Genomic DNA, 27,384 nt, shown 5'->3' with positions numbered 1-27,384 from the left:
TTTTTTTAATGAAAAATATTTAACATACAAAAAAAGTTTAAAGAATTGTATAGTAACCACCTGCGTACCTACCACTCAGATTCTACAATTGATATTTTACTATATTTCTTTTATCATGTAATTATCTGTCCAGCTGTCCCTCTATCCATCCATCAGTCCATCTTTTTGGGGGGGATGCATTTCAAAATAAGTTGTAGGCATCAGTACATATCACAGTGTATGCCCTTTTATTAAAAACATACATGTGAAAATTTAAACTGTACGTGGGATGAGAAGAATGTAATTATATTTAATGTTAGAATCTCTTGTTTTTTCAAGGCATTTGGCACATCATACGTTTAAAACACATATTTAAATATATGGCACATAGTACATTTGAAATAATTCACTTGTCAAAACATAACTTAGATATTTATGTATCTTATTTTTCCATGTCTGATTGAGCTTGGTGAAAAAAACCTGAAAATTGTGTCTTGAGATGACATCAGGAAAAAGATTTAATTCCTTTTTTAAAAATGCTGTGCTTTGTTAGTGTGTGGATTCATTGTGACCAGTACAATTTATCTAATTAAACTAAGGCACTTGGTCCATGGCTTGTTGTGAAATACACGTTTTCTAATCTATTTGGGAGAGTGTTTATAGCAATAACTCAGAGCTCATTTACCTGGTTCCCCAATAATCAGGATAAGCCCATTAGATGTCGCAGGAGCTGCTGGGGCCTGGGATGTGGAAACTGTTTGCCACGCTCCCTGTGCCATGGCCCTCTTTTCCTGAGTATTTTCTTAGGTGCCCATCCCATCTCCTAACACTAATGTTCAAAGACCAATAGGACTTACCCATTTATAGAAAACTATTCCAAGTGTTTTTCTTTCTTATCCCTTAAAATTGGTATTCAAAGAGATTTCTAATGATTAAGTTTTTCTCACATTGTGCGTCACTTAACTGCCTTAAACACTCAAGAATTACTAATGAATTATGGAGTATAAAATAAATATGTCTTCTACTCGCATGATGGTGAGGCTGATTCTCCCTTTCTTTTTTCCTTTTTTTTTTTTTTTTTTTTTTTGCTTGTTTTGTTTTGTTTCTTAGCAGTCTTCTTCCCTATACAGTGACCCTCTGGCAACATCTAAGAGCTACAGGGTTAGTACTTCCTGAGGAATATGGCGCCTTCATAGCTACCAGTTGCTTTTCTTTGGGTTAAATCATGTGCTTTCTCCATAGGCCTCCCCTACTGCAAATTCTGGTCTTCTGAGAAGTGCCAGTCTGGTGTGTATTTTCCTCTTCCAACGTGTGTACTCCTGGTGGGGCCATTGCCATGGTGCTGACTCTGGCTTGCCATCTTTCCTCCAGAATAGTCAAGGACACATGGCTTTAATGCTGTGTGTACTGCAGACTGTGCTGCCTGTGCTTAAAATACAAAACTTTTGGCGAGCAAAAAGGAGCATATCATAGCGGTAGATACTGCTGGCTGTTGGTAGGCCCTTGCTTAGAATTGGCTTCCTGTAGAGGAGGTAGACTTGCATGGGTTGCACTACACTTGCATACTTTTGTGAGATGGCTGCCCATGCATGGGGTGTCATATTTTGGGGGGGAACAGCTGTGGCCTTGGCCATGTTAGTACTAGGCTCTAATGGAGCCAGCTGACTAGAAACACAAAACAGTAGCTCTGTGTAATGTGCGAGTTGGAATTGGTTGCTTTCAAGCTGTTGTTTGTTGTCTTGTGGCCTGTTCTAGTGGACTGGGAACCTGAGGCTTTGTACTTAATTTTATTGTAACAGTGGGCAAAATGCTTTCTGTACCTCACTTTCTTTTCTGTTCTATTTCCTCTTTTGAGAGAATAAAGTCGTAAATGTTCTCCTAATTTCATAACATGATGATGAAAGGCAGTGCTGTAACCAGTGGTGCTTTTTAAATGAAGTGTGAGTTTGAAGTTTTAACGAGGCTGACGCGGGAATTTATGCATACGTAAATGAGTGTTACCACCTCGGGAGGCTATACACGTTAACGCCATTCTTCAAAACTTTTTTGGAACTAGGTACTGCAAAGAAGTTATGTCATTTTCAAAATAACTTTGATGCTGAATGGATAAATGGCATTTCCTTTGTTCTTTAGGCGTCATTGTATGATGGTGGATTATATAACCCTTATGGTTCTCGAACTGTAAGTCTAACCAGGCGGAGGTGGTGAGGAGGGTGGTGTGTAGGTGGGCACAGTTTACTTACAGAGTCATTTAATCTGACCTATAATTACTCTACAAGCTGTGATCCATCAGCTTGCCAATGGTGGCTCTCACCCAAGCTGTGAGAAGACACCTGCTGGCAACTGTGGCTTAAAGTATAAAGGCAATACAAGTAGAGAAGCCTCTTTTCTGGCTCAATTAGTTCCTCAGAAAGAGGCTGGGAACAGCGCTTCTCAGGGCCTTTCTTCTCCCTCCTGCCGTGGGCTGCTGGATGGTGAGGGTGGGAGTGAAGTGGAGTTCCAGGCTGGGGAGGAACAGTTATCTTCACCTGGGAGCCAGGGGCGAGTTAGGTCCAGGGGCACTGATGTATTCCCAGCAGGAAAAGGAGCTGATCGTTATTGTAAAACCTTTCTTCTTGGAAACCTTATAGCCATCTGAATACAGTTTTCACTCATCAAGAACGAGTTCAGCCCGAAGCAGTCCTGTGGTGAGCTGTCTAGTCTCTTTGCATGCTTTATAGACACTTTTGATTGTTTCATTAATCTGTACTCACCATTCAGAATATTGAGGATGTGGTGTGTTTCACTCTATTGTGCATGTATTATCGTTTTCCTTCAGTACACAAACTCAAGAACTAATTTGTCCTAACCGGTGGTTTCTGTATGAATGTGACTTTAGCACGTAATTTCTTAAATGAGTCTGGAACCAGTGCCATTAGAATTTTTAAAAAAATTATATGTAACTGTCGTTTGTGTGGAAATTCTTCTCTTTTCAGTGGTGATAATTCAGACTATGAGTTGGTTGCCCTATCCTTTTCCTTTCTTCTTTTCATCTCTACTTCCTACATTGAACCATTTCACTTACTTACCAGCCTGTCAATCAGTGGAGTGAGAGAAGAAATCAAATAAGTCAGCTTTTAAAAATTGCTACATAAAACAGAAAACTGGGACAATTCTAATCACCCAGTCTTTCTGGAGTATTAAAACGTTTTTTTAAATTTATAAATGTAATATTAGCTTAAGGAAAGTACAAAGTAAAAGTTCTCTGACCCTTTCCTCCTATATCCATTCCCCAAATGCAACCTCTGTTCTTGTATATCCTTTCAGAGATATTTTATGTATATATGAGTGTCCTTTATTTGAACAGTATGTAAATGATTTGTATACATACTGCGCTTCAACTTGTTTTCTTTACTCAAAGTATCTTTTCAAATCAGTATATAAAGATTTATTTCATTTTTTTTGTCAGTCTTTTTTTTTTCATTCTTTTTTTGACATTTAAAAGATTTTAAAAAGTAAACCATGTCCGTTACTGTTTCCACTGAGTGCCTCTTGGAGATAGTTTTACGTCAGCACATTTTTTTTTAATGGCAATGGATCATTCCATTAGTGCCTGGGCTGTAAATTTGAAAAATTGCTCCCGTTTTGATGGACATTTAGGTTGTCGGAGTTTTGCTACTACAGACGCTTGTACAATGAACATGCTTATGCAAGTATATTTTTGTGAGCTTGTATGAGTAGATCTGCTTGGTAAATTGCTAATCATGAAATGATGGGAATCAGAGTATTTACATTTAAATTATGCTATATATTGCCATATTACCCACCAAAAATCTCTAGTAATTAACATTTTCAATAACAAATGATGACTTTAGGAACCACCTTGTTATTCTTGACAGTGTCAAAATTGGAGAAATTATTAAGCAGTTTCTTAATGGTCAACATAGGTTACTCTGTGGAGTGGAACAGGTGAGATATATGGACTTCCTTCTACATATATGTTTGGCTCATTTCTTCTGCCATTTCCAAGTGGCACTTATCAAGAATTCTACTCTAACAGCTAACAAAAAGTTATTACAGGGATGTTTTTCACATAAGGAGGAAGTTTACTTTTAACCCACGGGGTAATAAAATTCCACTTGGCAATTCTTGGGCCTGGTAGCATTTTTAGTGTCCCAACTGTGATGGTCCCTTGCAAACAAAATTATGGTAGTATTTTCAGTCAAGTGTAGAAGCTTGTCCTTGTGTGCTGGCTAAATGCTCTTTCATTTGCAAGTTGGGCTCAGAGGTATTATCCCAGTGATGCCAGAATGGTTTCTTAGTGATGTCAGAATGGAGGCAACCTACATATATTGAAGGTGAGTCTTCCACTGCTGGTGAAAGAGGAAGTAAACTGTGTGGTGATATTAGAAATATCTCCACCTGCTGCATAGGAATGAATAAAGGACAATAAGAATCATCATTTCAGTGTCCTTGCCGGTAGGAAATTCTGTCTTTGACTTATATTATTTCACTTGAGAAGATTCTTTTATTTTCTCTCCCAAACTGAAACATTAAGTGTATTTATTGACCCCTGATAGGACCCCAAAGGGCCTAGAGGTTTAAAAAGCATGGAGTCCCTGGCTGGTTTTGGCCAGTAGAGTCATGCCCCGCCCCCTTTTCTTTCATTTAACGTAAATAAAAGATGAAGTACTATTTTATTCTTTGTGCTTTTTGGAAATATCTTTTGGTTTTTAATGATCGTTCATTATGCCTTGAAACAGCTTTTTGGTTTAATGGTGCACAATAGATGGTGCTAATTATTATGCTCATGGAGAGTGTTTGTGTGCTTCCCAAAGCCTTACCTCATGTGCCTTCAGTCAGGGAAGACCTGTAGTGAAATTGCATCTTTTTCATTATCTGCTTTTAATATCTATAGTTTATCGACGATGACACTGCAAGCATTGCTTCTTCTGGTCGTGCCAGCCGTGGGCGAAGGGAGAGTGTGGTGAGCGTGATTTGCATGCAAACACATACGATGAGTTTTAAAATTGCAACACTGTGTGATCACGTGAAATCTGTTGGAAAATGAAATTTGCACTTGACAAAATGAGCGTTTTCTTCAAATTTAGTTTATATGAATAATTTGCCCTCAGAAATGTATTCCTGAGACTACGTTTTCTTAGTGGGCTATGTAAGCTTTCCTAGTGACACCTCTTATGTGCTAGTCATTGTGTACTTGACAGATTTTCACTTTTAATTTTTTGTTGCTATTTTATGCGCGTGCATGTATGTGCACAATTCACCTAAACCAAAAAAATTTCTCAAGCAAAATTAATGCCTCCACATTGTTTAAAACTCATTACTATGGATTAGAAATCATGCTGCCATTAATTAGTTGTTTTCTTCGCTGTGTATTTAAATTTAACCATAGTTTATACATCTTTTAAGGCCCACGAATACTTTGAGTTGCTGTGGGCAAAATTTTAAAATTTTGGTCTTAGAATTCAACTAGAGTTACAATTATAGAGGTAACAAATAGCTATGTTAGAATACAAATTATATAATTTCAGGTTATTCTTTTGATGAAGCAAGAAATTTTAGAGAGCTGATGACATTTTTGCTATACTTAAAAATTGATTCGAAAATTACATTGGTGAGGATGGTGTGTCAGCTTAGAGCTAAAACAAAAGAGCCCAATAACTAAGAGGCTATAATTCCTTTAAGAAAATAGAAGGCCATTTAATACAAGTCATGTTTTATGAAAGATTGTAAACCCGAAGTTTACGTAGAAAAGGGGAACAGCAAGAGTTTGTGAGCTTTGTTGCCAGAAATCCAGTGATCTAATTAAGACAGTTGTGGTCCCTTGGCAAGCCAGTTAATGCTCATACTCAGAGCTTGCAGGAGAAAGAACAGTCCATGACACCGAAAGCACCCCAGAAAGTGATGGAGTGGAAAGGGCAGGGGCTCTGAAATAATGATGTCTGGGCTTGAACCATTTCTCCAACCTGTTAGTTGTGTTAATAGCGATTTCTTTATTTGTACAATGGGCGTGTAATGACTATCTTTGTAGGTAGGCTTAATATATGGATTAAATGAATTACTGTCTAGAAAATAACTATCAAAATTCTGAGATAGTGGGTACCGTTATATTATTCTATGTAAATCAAAGTTGTATTACTGTGAACAAGAATACTATTGCTTGATTATCTCAGCTCTTAGCAAAACGTCGTATCTGTAAGCCTTAAGGAAGGCATCTCTGTGGATGGGCTTGCAGATTCCTTTCTGGAAGAGCAGAGTTTTTGAGTAAGGTAATCAGACAGAGCTGAGGTAAAGAACAGCTGATGAGTGAGGTAAAAGATATTCATTATTTATTAATTCAACAAATGTGTATGGAGGGAGTACCTGTTATATGTGAGGGACCATGTTAAGTGCTGGGAATAATGTGGTAAGCCACATAGACCAGATTTCTGACTTCATGGAGCTTATATCCTGGTGAAAGAAATAGAAAATAAACTGATAAAGATAGGAACAAAAAAGAGAAAGTAAACCCGGGGACTGTGAAGAGAAAAAGCAGGTGATATTATAGAAGACATTGAGTGGTGTGTGTGTGTGTGTGAGAGAGAGAGAGAGAGAGAGAGAGAGACAGAGAGACAGGGAGACAGACAGAGAGAGAGAGAGAGAGAGAGAGAGAGATCCCTTCGATGGAGTGATCAGAGAAGGCTTCTCCAAGGGAGTTGACCTTTGAGCTGAGAGTTGAACTGCTTGAAGAGCTGGGAGGAGAGCTTCCTAGGCCAGTGCCAACGGCTAAGGTGGGAAGAGACTGGGTATGTTTGGGGAACCAGAAAGAGGCCAGTGTAGTTCTTTCATTATTTTTGTTCTACAGTTCTCGGTCCTGAGGAATATGAAAAAGAGGGAACTGTGGAAATTGGTAAAAGGCACAGTAAATACTCTGCAGATAGTTCTGCATTCAGGATATATGTGCGTAACAGAGCTGATAGCTATAATGCATTATACATTTGTGAAATATAGTAGAGGCGTTAGGTAAATGCTATCCTGGAATCCCTGATGGTGAGGGTGACGCTGGTTCTCAGGCAGTACATGGATGATCTCTATAGCATAGAACTCTAGCTACGATGAATAATAAGAGCTTATTTTAGGGAGCTGTGATGTCATTTAGGGACCCTTTACATTTCTTTCTCACCTTCTTGAGTAGGTAAATCACAGCAGTTTCCTCATTTCATTTCATGATACTTTATCACACACCAAAAAAAAAAAAAAATTTCCCCCTATATGCCAATGTTCTTATCTTTTTCTTGTCTCTCTTCTTAACTTTTAAAGCATCTCATTTTTTTCCTGACTGAAAGGTTTCTGCAGCTGATTATTTTAGTCGCTCCAATCGTAGGGGGAGCATGGTCTCCGACGTGGATGATGTCAGCATCCCAGATCTGACCAGCGTGAGTGCAGCGCATGGGGATTCACGGTCTCAGACTTGTGACTAACAGCTAACAAAATAGCTATTTTAAAATTAGGAACTTAATTTACTGCCTAGGAAATATTTATTTCAGCACGCTAGCATAAAATACAGTTATTTGTTTTGTTTTGAAATGTATATATTGATACGTTCTGATTTTTTAAAACATTTTTCCTGTGGAAATTTTCCCCCATAGAACCCATCAGCAGCTCCAACAATTATCAATATTTTGCCAATTTTGTTTCATCTATTTCTTCCCCTTTCCCTCCTTTTTTTTCTGAAGTACTTTAAAGCAAATCCCATACATCATGCCATTTCCCAATAAATAGTTCAGTATGCGTCTCTAGTTGAGAACTTTTTTCTTTATTTACTGTGCCATTATCATACCTAATGAAATGAAAAATAACTCCTTAAAACCATCTGATACCTAGCCCATATTTAGATATTCCTGATCAGTCTTAAAATTTTTCTTCCCTTTTCATTTGGGAGAATCTATAAATTTTTAGGTAAACTTTGAAGGTTGGACAATAAAATATACTACTTAGCAAAGAGTCACTAATTTATAGTAACTGGGAAGAATCTGAATAGATTTTGAACATTTGGATTATGGCATTGTTTTGAAGAAATGCCTATCCATTGCTTTCACATTCATTGGAAACTGAATTTAGGAAAGACTGTCCAGTAGAAATGCCTTGAGGCATTTACCTTAATGAAGGAACCCAGACCTGCAGATGTCTACCTGCCTGATGTATGTAACAGCCTGATTTTCTGTCTGTGGCGTCTCTCCGTAACTGGCATTAGTGTTGTTTGCCCTTGGACCAACGCTGTCCTAATTATCAAGCGCTTTGAAGCAGTTGAGGCAGGGCTTCTTAACAAAAAATTAGACAGTTTTTTAATGAAGAGAGAATTATTTATATTTAGCACATCACCGATTGTATTTAAATAGCTATTTCTGAATGACTAATCCTAGAAAACAATTCTGAGTGTTATCCTTAAGTATTCCAGATTGTTGGCGCTCAAAGCTGGCTGGCTGAGCAACAGTCCCATCTTGACCTTGGTCACATCAACAGTCTCTCTGCACACAAAGTTAGAAGACTGGCTCCCAAGTCCTTCCCTTGAAATATTGCCCACTTTATTAATTTGCTTAGTAACCTGTTTTTTCATAGATGTAAACAATTTAATTTATTGTGTACACCTTTTCTCTTAAAAACTTTGAATTCTTTTAGCATCTGATGTGATGTCTGAATTACTGGCTATGTCCTCCTTACGTTTATTTCTTGGCAATTTATTTTAGTAACTACACAGGAGTGAAAAGGTTGACGGTTATTTTTAGTCTTCCACTGCCTCTACTAATTAAATAAAACTCTTCTCTTTTGCCAGGTAGTTATTTTGATTTATCTACATATTTTAATAAGAAGTATACATATTTAAGGTATATAGCATAATGATTTGATATACATGTATATAGGCTGTGTATATGTATATCGAATCATGCTGTATACCTTATAACATAAGCACAAGCTTCTCTAGAGCAGTGGTTGGCAAATCTGGCCAGCCCCCTGTTATTTTATAGACTACCAGCCAAAGTTTTCTTTGTTTTTTGTTTTTTAATGGTTATCTAAGTACCTATATAATATCCTTAATTTTACCTCTTGGCAAAGCCTAAAATATATGTTGGGCCCCTCTCTAGAGCAAAAAAATTTGGAATAAAATACATCTTTATTTCTAAACAACTCTTTCAAATGATGGTATTAAAATGTGTTCACGGGGCTTCCCTGGTGGCGCAGTGGTTAAGAGTCTGCCTGCCAATGCAGGGGACACGGGTTTGAGTCCTGGTCCGGGAAAGATCCCACATGCCACGGAGCAACTAAGCCCGTGCGCCACAACTACTGAGCCTGCGCTCTAGAGCCCGCGAGCCACAGCTACGGAAGCCCGTGCACCTAGAGCCCGTGCTCTGCATCAAGAGAAGCCACCGCAATGAGAAGCCCGCGCACCGCAGCAAAGAGGAGCCCCCGCTCACCGCAACTAGAGAAAGCCCGTGCGTAGCAACGAAGACCCAACACAGCCAAAAAAAACAATGTGTTCACAACTAAAATTCTGTTTCCACTCAAAAAGGTTCAAATTGTATTTTACCATTTTAGTAGGATAAAATTATCTGTCAAAATAGCCATTTGCTGAAACGGAGGTCAAAGGGCCTCTTAATCAGAGAATAAGAAATACCTTTCTTTTAAGAAGAAACCAAGAGTTTCAAAGATTTGACAAGATATGTATTCTAAGAAATATTTCTCATGTACTAATTTCAACAAATAATCAAGGAGTGTAGATTTAAAGAGAAACAATCTATACTCTAAAGTCAAGAGCAAAGCATTTTCGGATTTCCCAGACATAAATAAGGCAAAGGCATTTATCACTGAAATATGGAAAAGATGATATTTAAGACTTTGTTTGCGAGTCGATAATTTGAAATTCTTAAAAGAAGCAATAAAGTTTGCCATCATGTGCTCTTCTTTGTGCATTAATACGAATATGAAATATTATTGATACGAGCCTGTCAGCAAACTTTCCATTTCCAGCTATCAAGGGAACCCTTTTCTTGATTGGAAAATTACCTATTTAATTATTTAGGAGTGTAATGGCATAATATTTACTTGAAAGTTTTTGAGAATAGTAGGCTGTAGTCAGTATTCATGAGCAAGTCCTGAGGGCTTTACTAAGGAAAAAAGCCTTGCTTTCTGTTTTGTTGTTGTTGTTTTATATTGTAGTCTACCATTTTGTTTAGCCACTTTTTTTTAAAGCAGTTTGATGACTTATTTTCCGTATTTTTCTCTATCTCAGTTTAATTTGCTTGTTTTACAAAAATATGACTATATAGTACACATAGCCTTTGTTTTCTGATTTTTCATATTATTGCGTATTTATTTTTTCCATGTTATTCATACATAACAATTTTTAAAAATCAGCTGTAGTCACCATGTTTTACATTACATCCTCAGACCTTATTGATCTTCTAGCTGAAAGTTTGTACCCTTTTACCAACATTTCCCTCTTTTATACCTTAGTATATTAAACATGATTATATCTTATTCCACTTAAGAGCCTTTTGAGGATCTGGCAGACTCTTTTGGTCATCATTTTGAACACTAGCTTATCGTTGCAATGCAGCTATGTAGACCTCCCAGCGCTTTTAGAATACCAGGTTTCAACTAGCTTTTCGTCTAAACGGAAGGCTGCACATAACGCAGCACGAGCCTGAGAAGTGAGCACTGAAGAGTCCCTGGCCAAGTCCCTGCAGCGGGGCTGCTCTAGGCATTTTTGCTACCTCCACAATCCCTGAAGTTTGGCACATGATCAACTTGGGCAGGTGCGGGAGTTAGGATCTGTCAGGAGATAGCGAAAGCAACAGAATCAATCCTGCAGTGGACTGGGTCAGCGATGCAGCCTCTGAAATGTACGATTATTCTCAGGTGACTGTCTATTAAAAAATGGGTGGGTTTGGGGGTCATTTGTGTGAGAGTGGGATAAGAGACAGGACTTCAAATGGACCTGGAAGAATGTTTTTGAATGCTGCTTGTTTTTCTCTTTAACTCATTAGTAGAAGAGAGTTGGAAGATACTCTAAGGAAAATAAGTCAGTTTATTTAGATGTGGTATTTCTTTCACTCTGAGGAATAACACATTAAATATTAGGCAATATATTTTACTAGTATAGATGTGAGGAAGATAATTCCTTTTTATGGCAATAACTGCCAATATTAAAAACTATTGTCATCGCCTGTTTTAAAACATTTCATATGTGGTTTAAAGAAGTCAAAATGAACTAAAATCAGTTCTTTTTTTTTAAAGTATTACAGTAAGAAGTAGCAAAAAAATCTGAAGTCTGAGATAGTATTTATATTCTGATTTGGTACTTATAATAAAAGGTGTTTACTGAGACAGAAAATGAACACAAATAAATGTGGGTATTGAAAAAAGACAGAAAAAACTGTCAAATATGAGGAAGCTAGAGTGAAGTGATCTGAACTGAGCCAGAAATAATGACATTTTGTGTTTTAATAATTAACTAAGGAAGGTTTTCAAATCTCTTCTCTAGATTGGGCTGGGAGGGTTGGTCTGGGAGTTGGAGTCTGGGTATATTTTCATTTAGTTAAATTTCTCTGTGACTTTTTTCCCCCAGTGGTAATTGGGACAGTATATACAAGTAAAAAATACGAAAAATTCACAAAACTGAGGTCTGGATTCAGCTCTGACGTTTAGTAGTTACGCATGCTTCAGCAAGATCTTTCACCTCTGAATTTCTCTTTCCTCAGCTATAAAGTCAGGGTTTTAGACTAAACCTTTTAGGTACTTCCCTTCTTGAAACACCAACTAAAACAACCGTAAGGCCTATCTGCAGAAGATAGGATAACTCAATTATGGTATGTCCAGATAATAGGTTACTATGCAGCTGTTAAAATAAATGAGGTAAGTCTATAAGTACATATGGGATATAATTCATTTATTCATTCATCCAACAAATTTTGAGTCCTGTATGCCAGGTGCTATTCTTTTTTTAAAATTTATTTATTTATTTTTGGCTGTGTTGGGTCTTTATTGCTGCGCGCGGGCTTTATTTGCGGTGAGCAGGGGCTACTCTTCGTTGCGGTGCACGTGCTTTCTCATTGCGGTGGCTTCTCTTGTTGCGGAGCACAGGCTCTAGGCACACAGGCTTCAGTAGTTTTGGCTCGCAGGCTCTAGAGTGCAGACTCAGTAGTTGTGGCACGTGGGGTTAGTTGCTCCGCGCCATGTGGGATCTTCCCGGACCAGGGCTCGAACCCGTGTCCCCTGCATTGGCAGGCAGATTCTTAACCACTGCACCACCAGGGAAGCCCCAGGTGCTATTCTTGGTGTTAGGAGTACAGAAAAGAACATACAGACATAGAGCTTACATTAAAGAGAGAGAGATCAGACAATAAGTAAGTTTGTTTATTAATAAATAAGTTAATAAATATCATGGGGTCAGGGAGTGATAAATGCCATGAAGAAAAATAAAGTACTTTCTCTGATCTCTGCAACATGGTAAGGGGAAAAAGAAGATATGGAATGTATTTGGGCCACTACTGTTAGAATTTTTTGAAGACTGGGTGTAGGTTGCCCTTGAAGATCCGGGTATGGTGTACCTCTAGAGAGAGGCTTACTTTGCATACCCTTTGTGCTGTTTTTTTCTTTTTTTTAGATACGTGAGCATGTATTACTTAAAAAGCAAAAACAAAAACCAGACAACCAATTCCTTAGTGCTGTGGGGAAATTTTTTTGATGATATATTTTACATGCTCTAGTCCAATCTGAACTCTTTTGGCTAAGTGTGCTACTCTTAATCTGTGTGTCCTGTGTCAGTAATGCTAAGGTAATAAAGTTTTTTGGCTTTTGGTTTTATCAGAATTTTCTTTTTGATGTATACACTTTTGTGTGTGTGTGTGTTAACTTTCACAATGATAAAATTTAAGTTTATATATAGTTTTCTTTAATATGTTTCAAATACCATGAAAAGAAAATCTGTGTAAAAGTTCTAAATTTTTTCATAAGGACAGCTTGCTTACTCCATGTCTTCCTTAGATAAGAATTAAAGTTCTTAACGTCTTGTTTTATGTGTTCCAACTTTTATTTCAGTTTTAGTATGTTTGCTTTTAGGTTCCAAATATCGATTGAACTTGGAGAACTCAAATGAGGTCACTTCTTTTTTTTCCCCATAAAAAAATCAAAATGCTAAGCATCTTTTCTGATTTTTATCTCTGTTCTTTTCTAGTTGGATGAAAAATCTGACAAACAATATGCTGAAAATTACACAAGGGTGAGTATCTAAATTCCTAAGGAAATTAAGTTCTCAAGGTCAATAACTTACTGTCTACTATTTTATTCTTGATTTTACAACAGTTTAACTGATGGAACTACTCTTCCTCTCTTCATCTACTTCCTGTCCTTGACCCCCAAATTCCTCTGTGGTTGAATCATGTGAAGCGCTGGGAAGAGAAAAGACACTGCATTTTATTTCCTTGAATGTCACCTCTTAAACTTTTGGCTGCTCTTTTGATTTTCATTCCTCCAGAATTTAATCCTTAGAAGAAGCCATTAAACACTGAAAATGAAGAAGTGTCTTTAGGAATGGTGGTGACAAACTCTGAGCGTTTTGTTTTTTTCCTATTATAGATAAATAATTCTTCAAAGTACAATAAAATAACTCCTTTCTAGGAGTTGCTTTGTGTTTAAAAAGTCTCTAAAAATATTTCTTCTAGAAATATTTTTAGAAAGTCATCTTAGGGAAATTATCAGGATTAATTTTGTGCTATGCCCCCAAAAGGTGTACCAGTTCTATCCAGCAGAAATACAGTGCAAGCCACAAATGTAAACCACATATGTAAGTTTAAATTTTCTAGCAGCCACACTAAAATAGTAAAAAGAAACAGATAAAATTAATACAAATAATATATTTTATTTAACCCAAATGTCCAAAATATTTAAACATAATCAATATGAAAACTTATTAATGAAATATTTTACATTCTTTTTTCCACACTAAGCCTTCGAAATCTGGTGTGTATTTTACACCTAAAAAAAAATTCTCAATTTGGACTAACCACATTCCAAGTGCTCAGTCACTGCATGTGGCTAGTGGCTGCTGTATTGAATAGCACAAATCCCTGCCATTTATTAATTCAGTAGCATGATGTCGCATTTAAACTCACTGTGGGAAGAGCAGTCTAAATTCATAGTGATACACGGTATTGTTGCTGTCAGCTGCAAATAGTTATCTCCAACTTTATCAGCAAAGTATTAGGAAAAGAAAAGATTCTAAAGAAGCAGCTTCAGGAACTAAATAGGAGGACTGCTAATTAGCATACCAACTATAACATTCTAAAACTGTTTAAAATCAAGCTGATGTACTCACCCCAGTGCTGTTTACAATACAACAAAGATAAACTTAGAAAACAGACAACTCTCACACGAACCATTTCCTTCTTAGTTATTATGAATTCTAGATTCCAATAAAGCAAGCGCACACAGTTGTGCTTAGTATGCCTGGGCCTGTCTCTGGGTACCCTCTCCCCAAAGCCAGTCTAAATTGTCTGTAGATTGCATTCGGTAACTTCTTGTCCACACTGTGTTAGATCTCTCCCCACCACCCTGGCCCACTTTTAGTTTCCACAGCAAATATAGTTTTAAAGAAACAAGACTTAAAAGTGCCATATTTCTTTTTCTCTAGCCTTCATCTCGAAATTCTGCCTCAGCAACAACCCCTCTAAGTGGAAACTCATCCAGACGAGGAAGCGGGGACACCAGCAGCTTAATAGATCCAGACACCTCATTAAGTGAATTGCGGGTAAACCGCGATTTTTGGTTTGCTTTTTATAAACAATTTTTTGGCTTCTTTGTAGTCTACTGGAACTATTTAACATTTAATGTGTCTTGGTAGGAAGAAAAAAGTATGGTATGAGTTCTTTAAAAAAAATTGTTAGTGCAGTTCAAGAATGTGACTAGGGTCTGAAGGGAAGGAGATTAGTTAATTCTTCCATTCTCTTTCCTGAACATTTGATGATATTGGAATGAGTTCTGCTAATTTACAAATGCCAAAAAATCTTTCTAATGTATATAAAAGTAATTATCTCAAATAATTGGCCATATTTTAAATGGAAAAATATGTGGATGTACAAGGAACCAGATTTGGGGAATTATTAGTCTTTTGAGCTGTTATGGTGTTATTTGGCTGCCTGAATACAGTTATCTCTCAGTGTTTCATGATAAGACAAGTATAATAATATTTGGGATGACAGAAATACCTGAGTAATGTAAGCTCATTTAACCCATTAGTTGAGTCTCCATTCTTATTAATAACCCTTTCAAAATGTATTTGAATGTCTATTTGCTGAACATGCTGTTTTTGAGGAACGAGGGAAGGGCAGTAATAAAAATTGCATTTATTCATTCGTTCAGCATTGTTGAGCACTTGGCCCCACAGAGTCAGGCAGTAAAGCACACTTTGGACTTAAGGAGTTCGCTGTTTCATAGGGAAGACAAATGGATATAAACCAGTAAAACCAGGTGGTGTGATGCCATGGTAGTAGCAAGAATAGGGCTGTTAAGGGAATTCAGAGAAGCATCATCTAAATTAGACTAGAAGAAGACATTAAAAAAAAAAAGGCTTTTCGGAGGAGACAAGGGGTGAAGGAAGAATAAAAATTAACCAGGCAAAGAAGCTGAAGGGTGAAGGCTTTCTCAGATAGTTAAATTCAGAGAACCACAAGATTATCTGTATAGCAAAGTTGCCAGAGGGTAGGATGAGAAGTGAGGATTCGTAGTGGGTGAGAGAGAAGGCTGGAGAAGTAGTGATGGGCCATATCACAAAGCACCTTGTGTGGCAGGAATTCAGGTTTACCCTGACAACTATGGGGTATTAAATAGCAGAGCAGTACTATCTGATTTGCATTCCTAAAGATTGACCACAGACTGGAAGAAGCATTGGAGGCAAGGAGAAGAGTTACCCTGTGGTTGAACAATGGGGATGAGATGAGCAAGTCAAAACTGTGATGGGAGAAAACGTAGGCAGCGTGCTCTGAAGAGAGTATTGGAGAATGGAAGTTGTTTGGTCAGTAGAGAGGGAGAGGAAGTTAAGAGGTTTTTGTGTTCTTCTAAAGGCAGCATTAGTTGTTGTTTTCATTGGTTGGATTGAGCCAGTAGAGAGAGACTATGAAGGTTAAGGAAGGAGAAGGGGTAGCTGACTGAGAAAGTGCCTGAGTGGGTGAGAGGAATGTCCAGGGATCAGATGGATGGAAGGTGGCCGCCCCTTCCCACTGACACAGTAGAGAAGGAGGGAGGGACCAGTGGTGACTGAGTAAGATTGTGGGCGGGGTAGGAGCAGGAGTCTGGCTTGTGAAATGGGCAGCTCGTAAAAGTGGGCTGAGGGTTAGGAGAGGGCGAGGAGGTTTGGAACAGCGGCAGTGGCACTGCAGAAGGAGGCCCAGGTCAGCCTGGCTCTGACTTTGAAGGGGTCAGTGTTATTGAACTCTTCCTAAGTACCAGGCATAAGCACAAGGGTGCAAAGTTGAATAAGCTTAACTCTTGCCTTTAGGTGCTATTTTCTAGTGGGACAAAAGGATGGGGCATTCCAGCCTCAGACTTAGCTTGTGCTCACTGTTTACTTGTATTTCTTCTTTGAGAGAACAACCTACTTGAAGGAAATGAGATTTTTGTATCCTAGCATTTGGCTCCTAATAGGCACTTGATAAATGTCTGTCGAATGAACCAATGAGTAAATGGCAAACCTACCAAGGAGGGAATTAAGGGGGCAGGGGAAATGTAATACAGAAACTCTGTGTAATGGGCCTTTGATAATTGATCCTGCCTGTAATTGTACAGTTATGTTCAGGGCCCTGTAGCAATTATTTCCCCCCTAAATCAACCATCCAGAATAGACCTCAGGTAGCAGGGTCAGGTACAAGGGAAACAATATTTTCCATTTAAAATTTGACCTGCTTCACTTTTCTTATAAGGATTATGGTAACATTTGGAGCAAAGGCTTTTCTCATCATTTAAATAATGTCCTCAGGATAGACTCTCTCATTTGACATTGTGTTTAAAATATTTGTTTAATACCCCTCCCTTTACTTATCTTTCTCCCAAATTAATTGTGGTCAGTAACCAAGTCATTGAAAGACAACTTTGTTCATATCTAGTTTTACATTTTTAAAAACTTCTGCATGACTCAGTAAAATCTTCAGCTTATAATTAATTTGCTACATACTTTACTAGTTCTCGGTGGAGTGTTATGCTAAAAATTATTTGAATGATTGATACAGTTTTTTAAATTGTATGTTAAAAAATGTTATAACTTATATAGCTTTTGTACACAGCCCCAGCCCCATTTGCTAATGTTTTTTCCGCAAGAGTTAATGTCAAGGAAGTATTTGATATGTTAGATTGATTACTCCAGGCCTTCCCCAGCCCCACCATCACCTGCCTGTTTGCCCCTTTTAGCAGTTTGCAGTGGCAGTTACGTTTATGTACCTCAGTTTCTCTGCTTTTAGTCTGGAATATGCAAAAGTAATTCACATTTTCATCTGAATGCTTTGAGACTTTGTGTGTGGTTTTATGCAATGGTTCATTCCTATGTCCTGCAGGATATCTATGACCTTAAGGACCAGATACAGGATGTAGAAGGGAGATACATGCAGGGGCTTAAGGAACTAAAGGTATCAGGGCCCATTCTGCAGCCCAAGCATGTTCTCTGTACGCAGAAGTGTTGGTAATGGTGGTTTCACAAATTCTATTAACCCCACTGCACATAGCTTTACTAACAGTGTTTGTCTTTCAAGCATGTGCTTAACCTGCAATGCATAGGAAAGACGAACTTCCAATCTCTGCTTATGTTTAAATGTGTACTGTAGTTTTTGGAATATTCAGGAAAAGCTATTATGCCTTACAGTTTTTAAACCTTATAAAATACTTACGTATCCCTTGTGTCTTAGCCTTACAGAATTGAGTTGGGCAAAAACCTAAAAAGTGTTCTAAGAATATTTTTTATTGAGAATTAGACCTTAAAATTCTTCCAAGCTAAATGAAAGAGCATTGCCTGTTTCTGTCACCAAATTCAGTTAGTATTAGGAGTAGAAGGAAGAAGCATCTAAGAGAAAGAGCATTATTATAAATATTCCTTCTGGAGGAAGGACCCTGAAGCGTGAGGACTGTGTTTTCTTTTTGTTTTGATTTTTTTACACACAGATCAAAAAGGGCTACACAGATTCGGTGCCTTAAAGAACTTGGAGGTAAATTTAAATGGGCCTTATTTTTTCCAATCGAGGATGGCTACCAGTTTTCACTAGAAGTGTCCGTGTGAGGCAGACATTTTAGTTGTAAATGGCACTTGATGATCATGCTCTTCCCTATGTTTTCTTATGAAGTTCAAACCTAATATTATGAATTACTGTAAGTTTCTCTGAATACATGTGGGTCCCTATTTGAAATAGAAATACACACCAGGCCTCTAAAAATGCGTAAGCAAGGCATTCAGAAAGGTGACTCAGGATATGCGCAAAGGACGCAGTGTAGGCCTAATGGTCAAGGCTTTGCTCAGCCGTCCAGCATGATTGGACTTAGCCCAGCTACCAGCCAGAAACTTCATGCAGGTGATTATGGTCCAGAAGGCACAGGACCAGAAAGGGTGGGAAGGTGTATGGAGGGCGCCCCCGGGAAGCCTGGACGCTGTTGACAGCAGTGTGTGGTTGTCGGTAAACATCAGGAGGATCCCAGAGTTAGTGAGCTGATGTGCTCAGTTCGTCTTACTGCTCTCATCTTCAGGATTTAATCCCCCTTTTAAGGTTTTAGAGATATGACTTGGAAATATCTTAGATCAATGGAACAAATCCAGTACATTCAATAAATACATTCATTTTAAAGTCTCATACGTAACATAATGTATCAGGAAAGCAAGTGATTCGAAGGCATTCTTACTCGTTTTTTATTTTATTTTAAACATTTTCCCCTTACCTTTTAGATCTACCATTTATTTCATTTTTTGAAGGATACAAAAAACAGATTAACCTTATTTGAGACCCTGAACAGATAAGTCCCCTTTTCTTAATTCATGGTTAGTGTATAATTGAACTTGACTTCAAATTATGTTTATCCTTGAAATGACTCTTTTAAATGGAAGAAAAAATCTTTTAAAAAATTGTCTGGTTGGTGGTCAAAGCATGGTTGTGTGATGTATCTATATTCTATTTAAAAAGGATGCTCGGTCATTGCTTATGACATTATTCTTAAGTATGTCTGCCTTTGAGGTGCTTTTTCCCCCCTCTACCCTCCCTCCGCAGTCACCTGGGTCTTGTTAACACAGGTTGCTGGGCTCTGCTCCCAGATTTTCTCATTCAGTAGGTCTAGGATGGGGTGGTTGGAAATTTGCGTTTTTAGCCCCAGGTCCTAGATGACACTGCTGCTTCTAGCTAGCACCTACGCTGAACGTCGCTGCCCTGGACACGTTTAAGTAGAACTCATTCCTTATGGGTGTCACTGTGTGAGCTAGATTCAAATCATTCAAACCACCTTGAGGGAGTTTGCTGGAGGTCCAGTGGTAGGACTCCGAGCTTTCACTGCTGAGGGTTCAGTCCCTGGTTGGGGAACTAAGACCCTGCAAGCCGTGTGGCCAAAACAACAACAACAAACTACCTTGACACTTAAGTTTAAAATAGTCTTCTGTGGTCTTTGGTTTAAAGGAAAAAGTACACTCCATACATTTTATGTCATTTTTATTATGTTATATATTGTGTCCTTGCAGCTACTGCTTGAACTGTCTTAGATTCTGGTGTTCATGCAGTCATGCCCCATTTTGTATGGGACTGAGTTGTGAGGAGGACTCTTTTTTTTTGCTATTAGTCTCTGAGATGGATCAGAATCATTCTAAATTCTGCATTGTGTTAAGATACCTACTGTATTTGAACCATTATACAGTTAACTGGGCTTATGTTCTTTATTTTGGGTGTATTTGTTCTCAATCATAATATAAATCTTGCCTGTTAATACAGTCCTGGGTTGTGAAGAATTATTAAGTGTATGCATATGTGTTTGTGTATGCATATGTGTTTGTGTGTATCTTTATTGAGATATAAATCACATACCATAAAATTTACCCATTTAAAGTGTACAGTTCAGTGGGGTTTTTTTGCATAGTCACAGAATTGTGCAGCCATCACCAATTTTAGAACATTTTCACTACCCCAAAAAGAAACCCCATACTAATCAGCAGATGTTTCCCACTCCTCCACTCCCACTCCTGCACCTAGCCCTGGGTAACCACTAGTCTGTGTTGTCTTTTGTGATTGGCTTTTTACTTAACATAATGTTTTTGAGATTCATCCGTGTTATAACACGCATCAGTGTGTGTGTGTATATATACGTATACACACACATGTATACATATGTGTGTATACATATATGTACATATATATACGTGTGTGTGTGTGTATAAAATGGCTGAGTAGTGTTCCACTATATGGATTTGCTACATTTTGTTTATCCATTTGTGAGTTGATAGGCATTTGGATTGTTTCCAGTTTGGGGCTATTATGAATAATGCTGCTGTAAACATTTGTGTACAGCTTTTTGTATAGATATATCTTTTCATTTCTCTTGGGTAGATTACCTAGCAATGGAATTGTTGGGTCATATGGTAACTCGATGTTTAACATTTTGAAGTACTGCCAACCTGTTTTCCAAAGCAGCTGCAGTATTTTACCTTCTTCCCAGCAATGTATGAGGAGTCTAGTTTTTTCATATCCTCACCAGCACTTACCTTGTTTCTCGTTTTTTGATTATAGCCATCCTAGTAGATCTGAAGTAGTATCTCATTATGGTTTTGATGTGCATTTCCCTAATCACTAATTACATTAAGAAAGTTTTTGTATTCTTATTGTCCATTTGTACACCATCTTTGGAGGAATATCTGGTCATATCCTTGCCCATTTTAAAATCGAATGATGTGTCTTTTAATTATTGATTTCTAAGTGTTCTTTATATATTCTGGATACAAGTTTCTTATCAGATATAAGATTTACAAATATTTTCTCCCATTTTGTGGGTCATCTTTTTACCTTCTTGGTATTATTTGTAGCATAAAATTTTTGATTTTGATAAAGTCTACTTTTTCTTTCATTGATACTTTGGTATTGTATCTGAGAAACCATTGCCCACTCCAAAGTCATGAAGATTTACTCCTGTGTTTTTTGGGAAGGGTTTTATAGTTTTAGCTTTTAATTTAGGTCTCTGATCCATTTTGAGTTAATTTTTGTGTTTGGTGTGAAGTAAGAGTCCAACTTTATTTGCTTGCATGTGGATCTCAGTTGTCCCAACACCATTTATTGAAAAAACTACTCTTTTCCCACTGAGTTGTCTGGGCACCCTTGTCAAATATCAGTTGATCATAAATGTAAGGATTCTGGACTCTCAGTTCTATATCACTGATCTTTTGTTTGTTAAACATTTGCATTAATATTTTAAAAATTTATTTCCAGGGATTTCCCTGGCGGTCCAGTGGTTAAGACTCTGCACTTCCACTGCAGGGGTGCAGGTTCAATTCCTGGTTGGGGAACCAAGATCCCGCATGCCGCATGGCCAAAAATTTTTTAAAGTAAAATAAAATAAAAATTTACTTCCAGAAGTGATGACTTTTTCTATGTGAAATGTTTTTCTTTTTAGTTTTAAAAATACTGCTAGGTAGTAGTAATCTACCAAATAGATGTAGTTATTAAGAAACAGGCTGTAAGCTATTTTAGGCAGAAAACTTGGAAGTATATAAAAATTTAGGCATTGAGTGGTAGCTCTTTTTCCTTAAATAATAGTTTTTATATTGCTTACTTATTTAAAAATGGCTACTATTTGAAGTTGCTAGACAAAATGTTTATACATTTACATTAATGTTATGCAGACCAAGAAAGTACTGAAAACACAGGTCCAGGAAGTGGTGCAATTCAAATAAGTATGAAATTTACTTGAGTAAAGAGAGGCTGTCTTCTGTTGTATCTGTATTCTGTTGCAAATAGCTGTTGTTAAAAACTACAGGAGTAACATTTCTGAAACCATTAATGATGCTGTATTTTATGATTTTTACACTATGACTCTCATATGTTGTCTGCACCCCTTTTCATCTTTCAGAGGCTACACTGCTGCTTGAATTTGTTTTCTCGGATAGCAGAGAGCCCATAAAGTGCTTATAATGATGCGCTCTTGGCTTATTGTCATCCTCCTGTTTTATGTGCATGTTACTAAACAAAGAGTTCCCCAAACTGCTTTTATTTTGCAAAAATGCATCTTCATGTGTTTGTGCCAGTGCTATAGTTTCCTGTTATATGGCATATAGGCAATGAACATATTTTAGATATTAGGCTGATGACTTTGACTTTCATTTAGGAGTCTTTGTCTGAAGTGGAAGAAAAATACAAGAAAGCCATGGTTTCCAATGCACAGTTAGACAATGAGAAGAACAATTTGATATACCAAGTAGATACCCTCAAGGATGTTATTGAAGAGCAGGAGGAACAGATGGCAGAATTTTATAGAGAGAATGAAGAAAAATCAAAGGTAATTGCTCATCTTACATCATGCCTTTCTCTGGGGTCAGAAAATTAAAGCCTGCCGTTTAAGAAGTACTGGGTTTGATGGAAGAGCACAGCATCCCCGGGAATGATATTTCCATCACAACTGATTGGTGCAAGGAAATTGACAGAACGTAAGATTGCAGGTCCTGAAATATTTTCCTTTCTTAATTTTTATAAGATTTAACTTATTTTCATAAGGGGAAGCTTATGACCTCCTTTAGTTTCTGAAAATAGAATACAGCTCAAATTTTATCTTTATTTTCTATCTCTTAATTGGGACAATTACAGTGAATTACTTCTTCCTGCTATAACTGGCTGGAATTCCACAAAGCTCCAAAGGCTTTCATTGAGGTGGTTCATTTTATTCCCTTTTCTTTTCTTTTCTTCTCTTTTCTCTTCTCTCATTTTTCAAGAGAATGTGTTTTCTAAATGGTTGGAGAGACGTCTTTAACCAGTTATTTAAAAACTGCAGTGTGGAGACGTGGGTCAAAAATCGACAGATGTTTTCTTTAGAGGTTCGTAAGCTATATTGTTAAAATGTGCAGATGGAAAATAAAAGCCACTGCCCAAGGCCTGGATTTTCCTTTTGACAACTGCAGAAAGCAAGTTGGGTTCTCTTAAAAGCTTATTGGGTTTTTTAGAAGCGTTTTAGTCAGTCCAAGCAGAGGACAAGTGGATATTACTGTCAAGAAATGAGTTGCCAGTACATTGCAAAAGTTTTAAAAATAATAATAATAATTTAGGAGATGAGCTTTGGTGAATTGTTAGAAACAACAACAATCTGTATTTGTACATAATAAAGGGAGAAAAGCTGTTCATATAACCTCTAAGGGACCAGCATTATTACTGTAGACTCTGTAGGGATTTCTTTCCTTGAGGACCAAAAATGCTCATTCCAGCCTGTTTTGGTCACTTTTAAAAAGTGTTAGGAAGTATTTGTAGTGGGTTTGGGGAAAGGAGGGATGAAGAGGCAGAGTGCAGGAGATTTTTAGGGCAGCAGTACTATTCTGTATCATAGTATAATGGTAGATACATTATACATTTATCAAAACTCATAGAATGTACAGCACTGAGAGTGAACCCTAATGTAAACTATGGGCTTTGGGTGACAATGATGTGTCAATGTAGGTTCATTGATTGTAACAAATGTACCACTCTGGTTTGGGATGTTAATAGTGGGGGAAGGCTGTTCCTGAGGGGTGGGGAGAGGAGTGGGAGTATATGGAAACACTGTACTTTCTGCTCCATTTTGCCGTAAACCTAAAACTTCTCGGAAAAAAATAGTGTCTATTAACAAAAAAGTTAGAGTAAGAAAACTTGTGTCTAGATAAAGTGACAAAGAGGCCTCTGGGTATTTTCATATTGATGACGGTGGCTCATTGAAGATTTGGTGACAATAGATGTTTCCTCTTTGATTCTTCCTGTATCTCATAGGCTAATTGTGGAGTGTCTGAGCTGTCATACTTTTCTTAGTCCTTGGACTCCTTTTCTGCCTTCCCACACATTTTTCATAGCTATTTCTGGCTCTTTGCTTCTAACAGATTAGAAGAAAATCTCATGCTAAGTATTTAATGATCAGTCCTAAAACGAGTTCTTATCTTTCCATCTTCTCAAATGTCCTTGAGCATTTTTAAAATAAAAAAAAGTCCCTGTGAAAAGCTATTTTAACCAACTTCATTTTTCCTTCCTGTAATTTTCTAAGATGCGGAGATGTCTTAGTATACAGAGTTGTGGTTTTTCAATTTGTTTTTGTTTTTAAATTATGTGCTTTTTGAATTTGAAAAATCTGTATGCTTTTTTTAATACCCTGGGGATCTGCTTCAGGTACTGCGATGCAGAAGACTTTGTGGTCGTGTCTCTCTCTGCTGTACCTTCACCCTGAGCTCTCTTCTCCTAAACAGATATTGCCTCGTGCAGTAGATGTTCCTGTTCAGAGACATACAAAGAGGTCAGGCACTCTGGTATGTTTCATTATAGCAGCAGATGGTGAGGTTAGAGAATGATATTCATACCATTTTTCAAAATGTCTTTAGTGTTTTCTGCTGGAATTATGGTGACTACATCTTAAATATTGTCTCTGTACCTACTTCAGGGACAGAATGCCTGATGAGGAATGTCTCAGGTGTATTATTCTTTTCTTAATAGCTATTCATTATAGTAGGGAATTTTTTTCCTTTTTTTTTTTTTTTTTTAAGCTTATCTGAGATTTAATAAAATCTTTTATGGCAGATTTTAAACATACAAAAAAAAAAAAAAGAAGAAGAGTATAACAAGCTCTCCTGAACCCATTACCTACCCCTAACAAACCATCAATGTATGGCCAATTTTGCCCTGTCTACTTCCTCCACTCACATTATTTGAAGCAAGTCCTAAATACCCCACATTTTAATATGAGTTTAATATGAACTTAAATGACATGGACTCTCTTTTTTTAAAATATAACCACAAGACCATTTCACATCTGAAAAATTAATAATAATTCTTTCATACTACACATCCTGTCATTGTTAAAATTTCAGTTGTCTCAATGTCATAAATGATTGTTCTTTTTCACACTTAAAAAAACAATCAGGATCTAGATAAGTTCCACACATTGGAATTAGTTGTCATGTCTTATAAGTCTGTTTTTATTTATAGGTTTCCTATCACCTCCTTTTTTCCCTTGCAATTTATGTGTTGAAGAAACTGGATTGCTTTTCTTTTAACAGCTTCTGACAGTCTTGGGGATTTTGCTGTTTCATTACTGTCATTCTTTACCATGCTCCTTTTTCCTCTGTATTTCCTGTAAATAGTTAGGTTTAGAGGTTTAATCAAATACGGGTTTAGTCTACTTCATAGAGAAGTAGACTAAACCCTTCAGGAGACCCAGATGTATGGCACCTCTCTCTGTGATGCTCTCTCTGTGATACTTATATCCATTAGTTGATTAGGGGTTGCAAAATGAGATATTCTAATTTTATCATTACTGTTTTCTTTCATTTTCTTTTATTGTTTTAAAACAGCTTTATTGAGATATAATTCACATACCATACACTTCATCCATCTTAAGTGTACAATTCAGTGGTTTTTTTGTATCTTCACAGAAAAATTCAACCATCACCACAATTTTAGAATATTTCATCACGTCAGAAAGCAATCCTGTACCCTTTAGCTATCTCTCACTCCCCTGAGCCCTAAGTAACCACTATTCTACTTTCCGTCTCTATAGATTTCCCTTTTCTAGACTTTCATATTAATGGAATCATATAATTTGTAGTCTTTTATAATTGGCTTCTTTCACTTTGGTTAATATTTTCAAGTTCACCTGTATGGTGCATGCATCAGTACTTCATTCCTATTTATGACCCAACGATAGTCCATTGTATAGGTATACCACGTTTTGTTTATCCATTCATGTGTTGATGGACATCTGGTGTTTTTTCACTTTTTGTCTATGATGAATAACGCTGCTATAAACATTTGTGTACAAGTTCTTGTGTGGACATAAGTCTTTCTTTCTCTTACATATACACCTAGGAGTGGAATTGCTGGGTCATATGGCAACTCTATGTTTAACCATTTGAGGAATAACCAGACCCTTTTCCAAAGCGACTGCACCATTCCCTCCAGCAAGTGTATGCAAGTGTAAGCAGGTTCTGATTTCTCCACATCCTCACCAACACTTGTTTTTATCTGAGTTTTTTCCTAGCCATTCTAGCAGGTGCGGTTTTGCTTTGCATCTCCCTGATGACTAATGATTTCAAGTATATTTTGATATGCTTACTGAACCTTTGTACATCTTCTTTGGAGAAATGTCTGTTCAGATCCTTTGCCCATTTTTAAATTGGATTATCTTTGTGTTACTGCATTGTTAGAGTTTGTATATTCTAGATACAAGTTCCTTATCAGATACATGGTTGGCAAATATTTTCTGCCATTCCATGGGTTGTCTTTTCACTTTCCTATGCTTTATTTATTAGTGTAAGTCCGTCCTTAAAGAGAAATTTCCCCTCATCTCTTATTACTCAATGAGACAGTTTACATAGGAAAGGCAAGAGAAAAACTTGATTCTTTTCCTTTGTTTATAAGTTTTCAAATTAAGGAACTTGGTTGTTTGGCATCTTCTCATAGTGCCCAATTATTTTTAAAAAAATCATTATGAAGGCAAGAATTCAAGCATTTGATGATTTCAATCCATTGTAGCTTTTATTCTTATTGATTTTCAGGTTGTCCCACCTTTAACTAATGTGAACATCTTCAGGTTGATTCCCAACTAATTTTGATGTGAGTCTAATTGGTTGTGATAGCTTCTTTGCTGTCTAGCACAAGTAAGTGTTCTGGACTCGTCTGGTACATTTCCTGCTCCAGACCTGAAATCAGCTGTTATTACAAGGAGCCCTGGTTCTCTTTTAGTGGAGCAGTGTGGGTGCTAGGGGTGTACTTGCCACCAAGATGGTAACTGTTTATAGACCTTTTTAGTGGTTATATCAGGGAAATATGTATATGGGGTATTTTTTTTGTTTTTAAAGTCAAAATATGTTATGCTTATAGTTCTAGTTTATATTCAGGATGTAGGGCTTTTACTTGACCTCTTCTGTCTTATATATGTATATCTCCTTCTTCCCACACTACCACTCCCAGTTCTCAGAGTCACTAGGGACGCTAGTAATTATGTTATAGTCTATTTTCGTTGCTTTGTCCCACAATACCTAGAATAGCAATACCAACATTACCACCAACAGTATAATTACTGAAAATAGTTAAAAGTTTTTTTGTTTTTTTTTCTGTTTGGTTGTTATTTTGCTTCTAGGTTATGTATAGTACAACCGTTGTTTTTAAAAGTTACTTGAAATAGTTTCTCTGTGCTTATACTACTAAC

At 37.1% G+C, this 27,384-nt stretch overlaps 1 protein-coding gene across 3 annotated transcripts in view; it reads left to right on the top strand.

Moving 5' to 3' along the window:
• Positions 1 to 27,384, top strand: part of LRRFIP2 (LRR binding FLII interacting protein 2) — a 122,405-nt gene that overhangs the window by 61,260 nt on the left and 33,761 nt on the right. For 2 of the 3 annotated variants that reach the window (XM_068559404.1, XM_068559403.1), the window contains 4 exons: positions 13,193 to 13,237; positions 14,648 to 14,764; positions 17,559 to 17,630; positions 22,339 to 22,509. In XM_068559404.1, coding sequence (XP_068415505.1) covers positions 13,193 to 13,237; positions 14,648 to 14,764; positions 17,559 to 17,630; positions 22,339 to 22,509 — 405 coding nt within the window. Of the gene's footprint in view, positions 1 to 1,089; positions 1,141 to 1,221; positions 1,267 to 2,112; positions 2,161 to 2,609; positions 2,667 to 4,876; positions 4,946 to 7,304; positions 7,395 to 13,192; positions 13,238 to 14,647; positions 14,765 to 17,558; positions 17,631 to 22,338; positions 22,510 to 27,384 lie in introns of all 3 variants that reach the window. The other variant, XM_068559402.1, reaches the window with a different exon arrangement.

Source organism: Eschrichtius robustus, chromosome 12, assembly GCF_028021215.1.
Source record: "Eschrichtius robustus isolate mEscRob2 chromosome 12, mEscRob2.pri, whole genome shotgun sequence".
Taxonomy (NCBI): domain Eukaryota; kingdom Metazoa; phylum Chordata; class Mammalia; order Artiodactyla; family Eschrichtiidae; genus Eschrichtius; species Eschrichtius robustus.
This window is presented reverse-complemented; position numbering and strand designations above follow the sequence as displayed.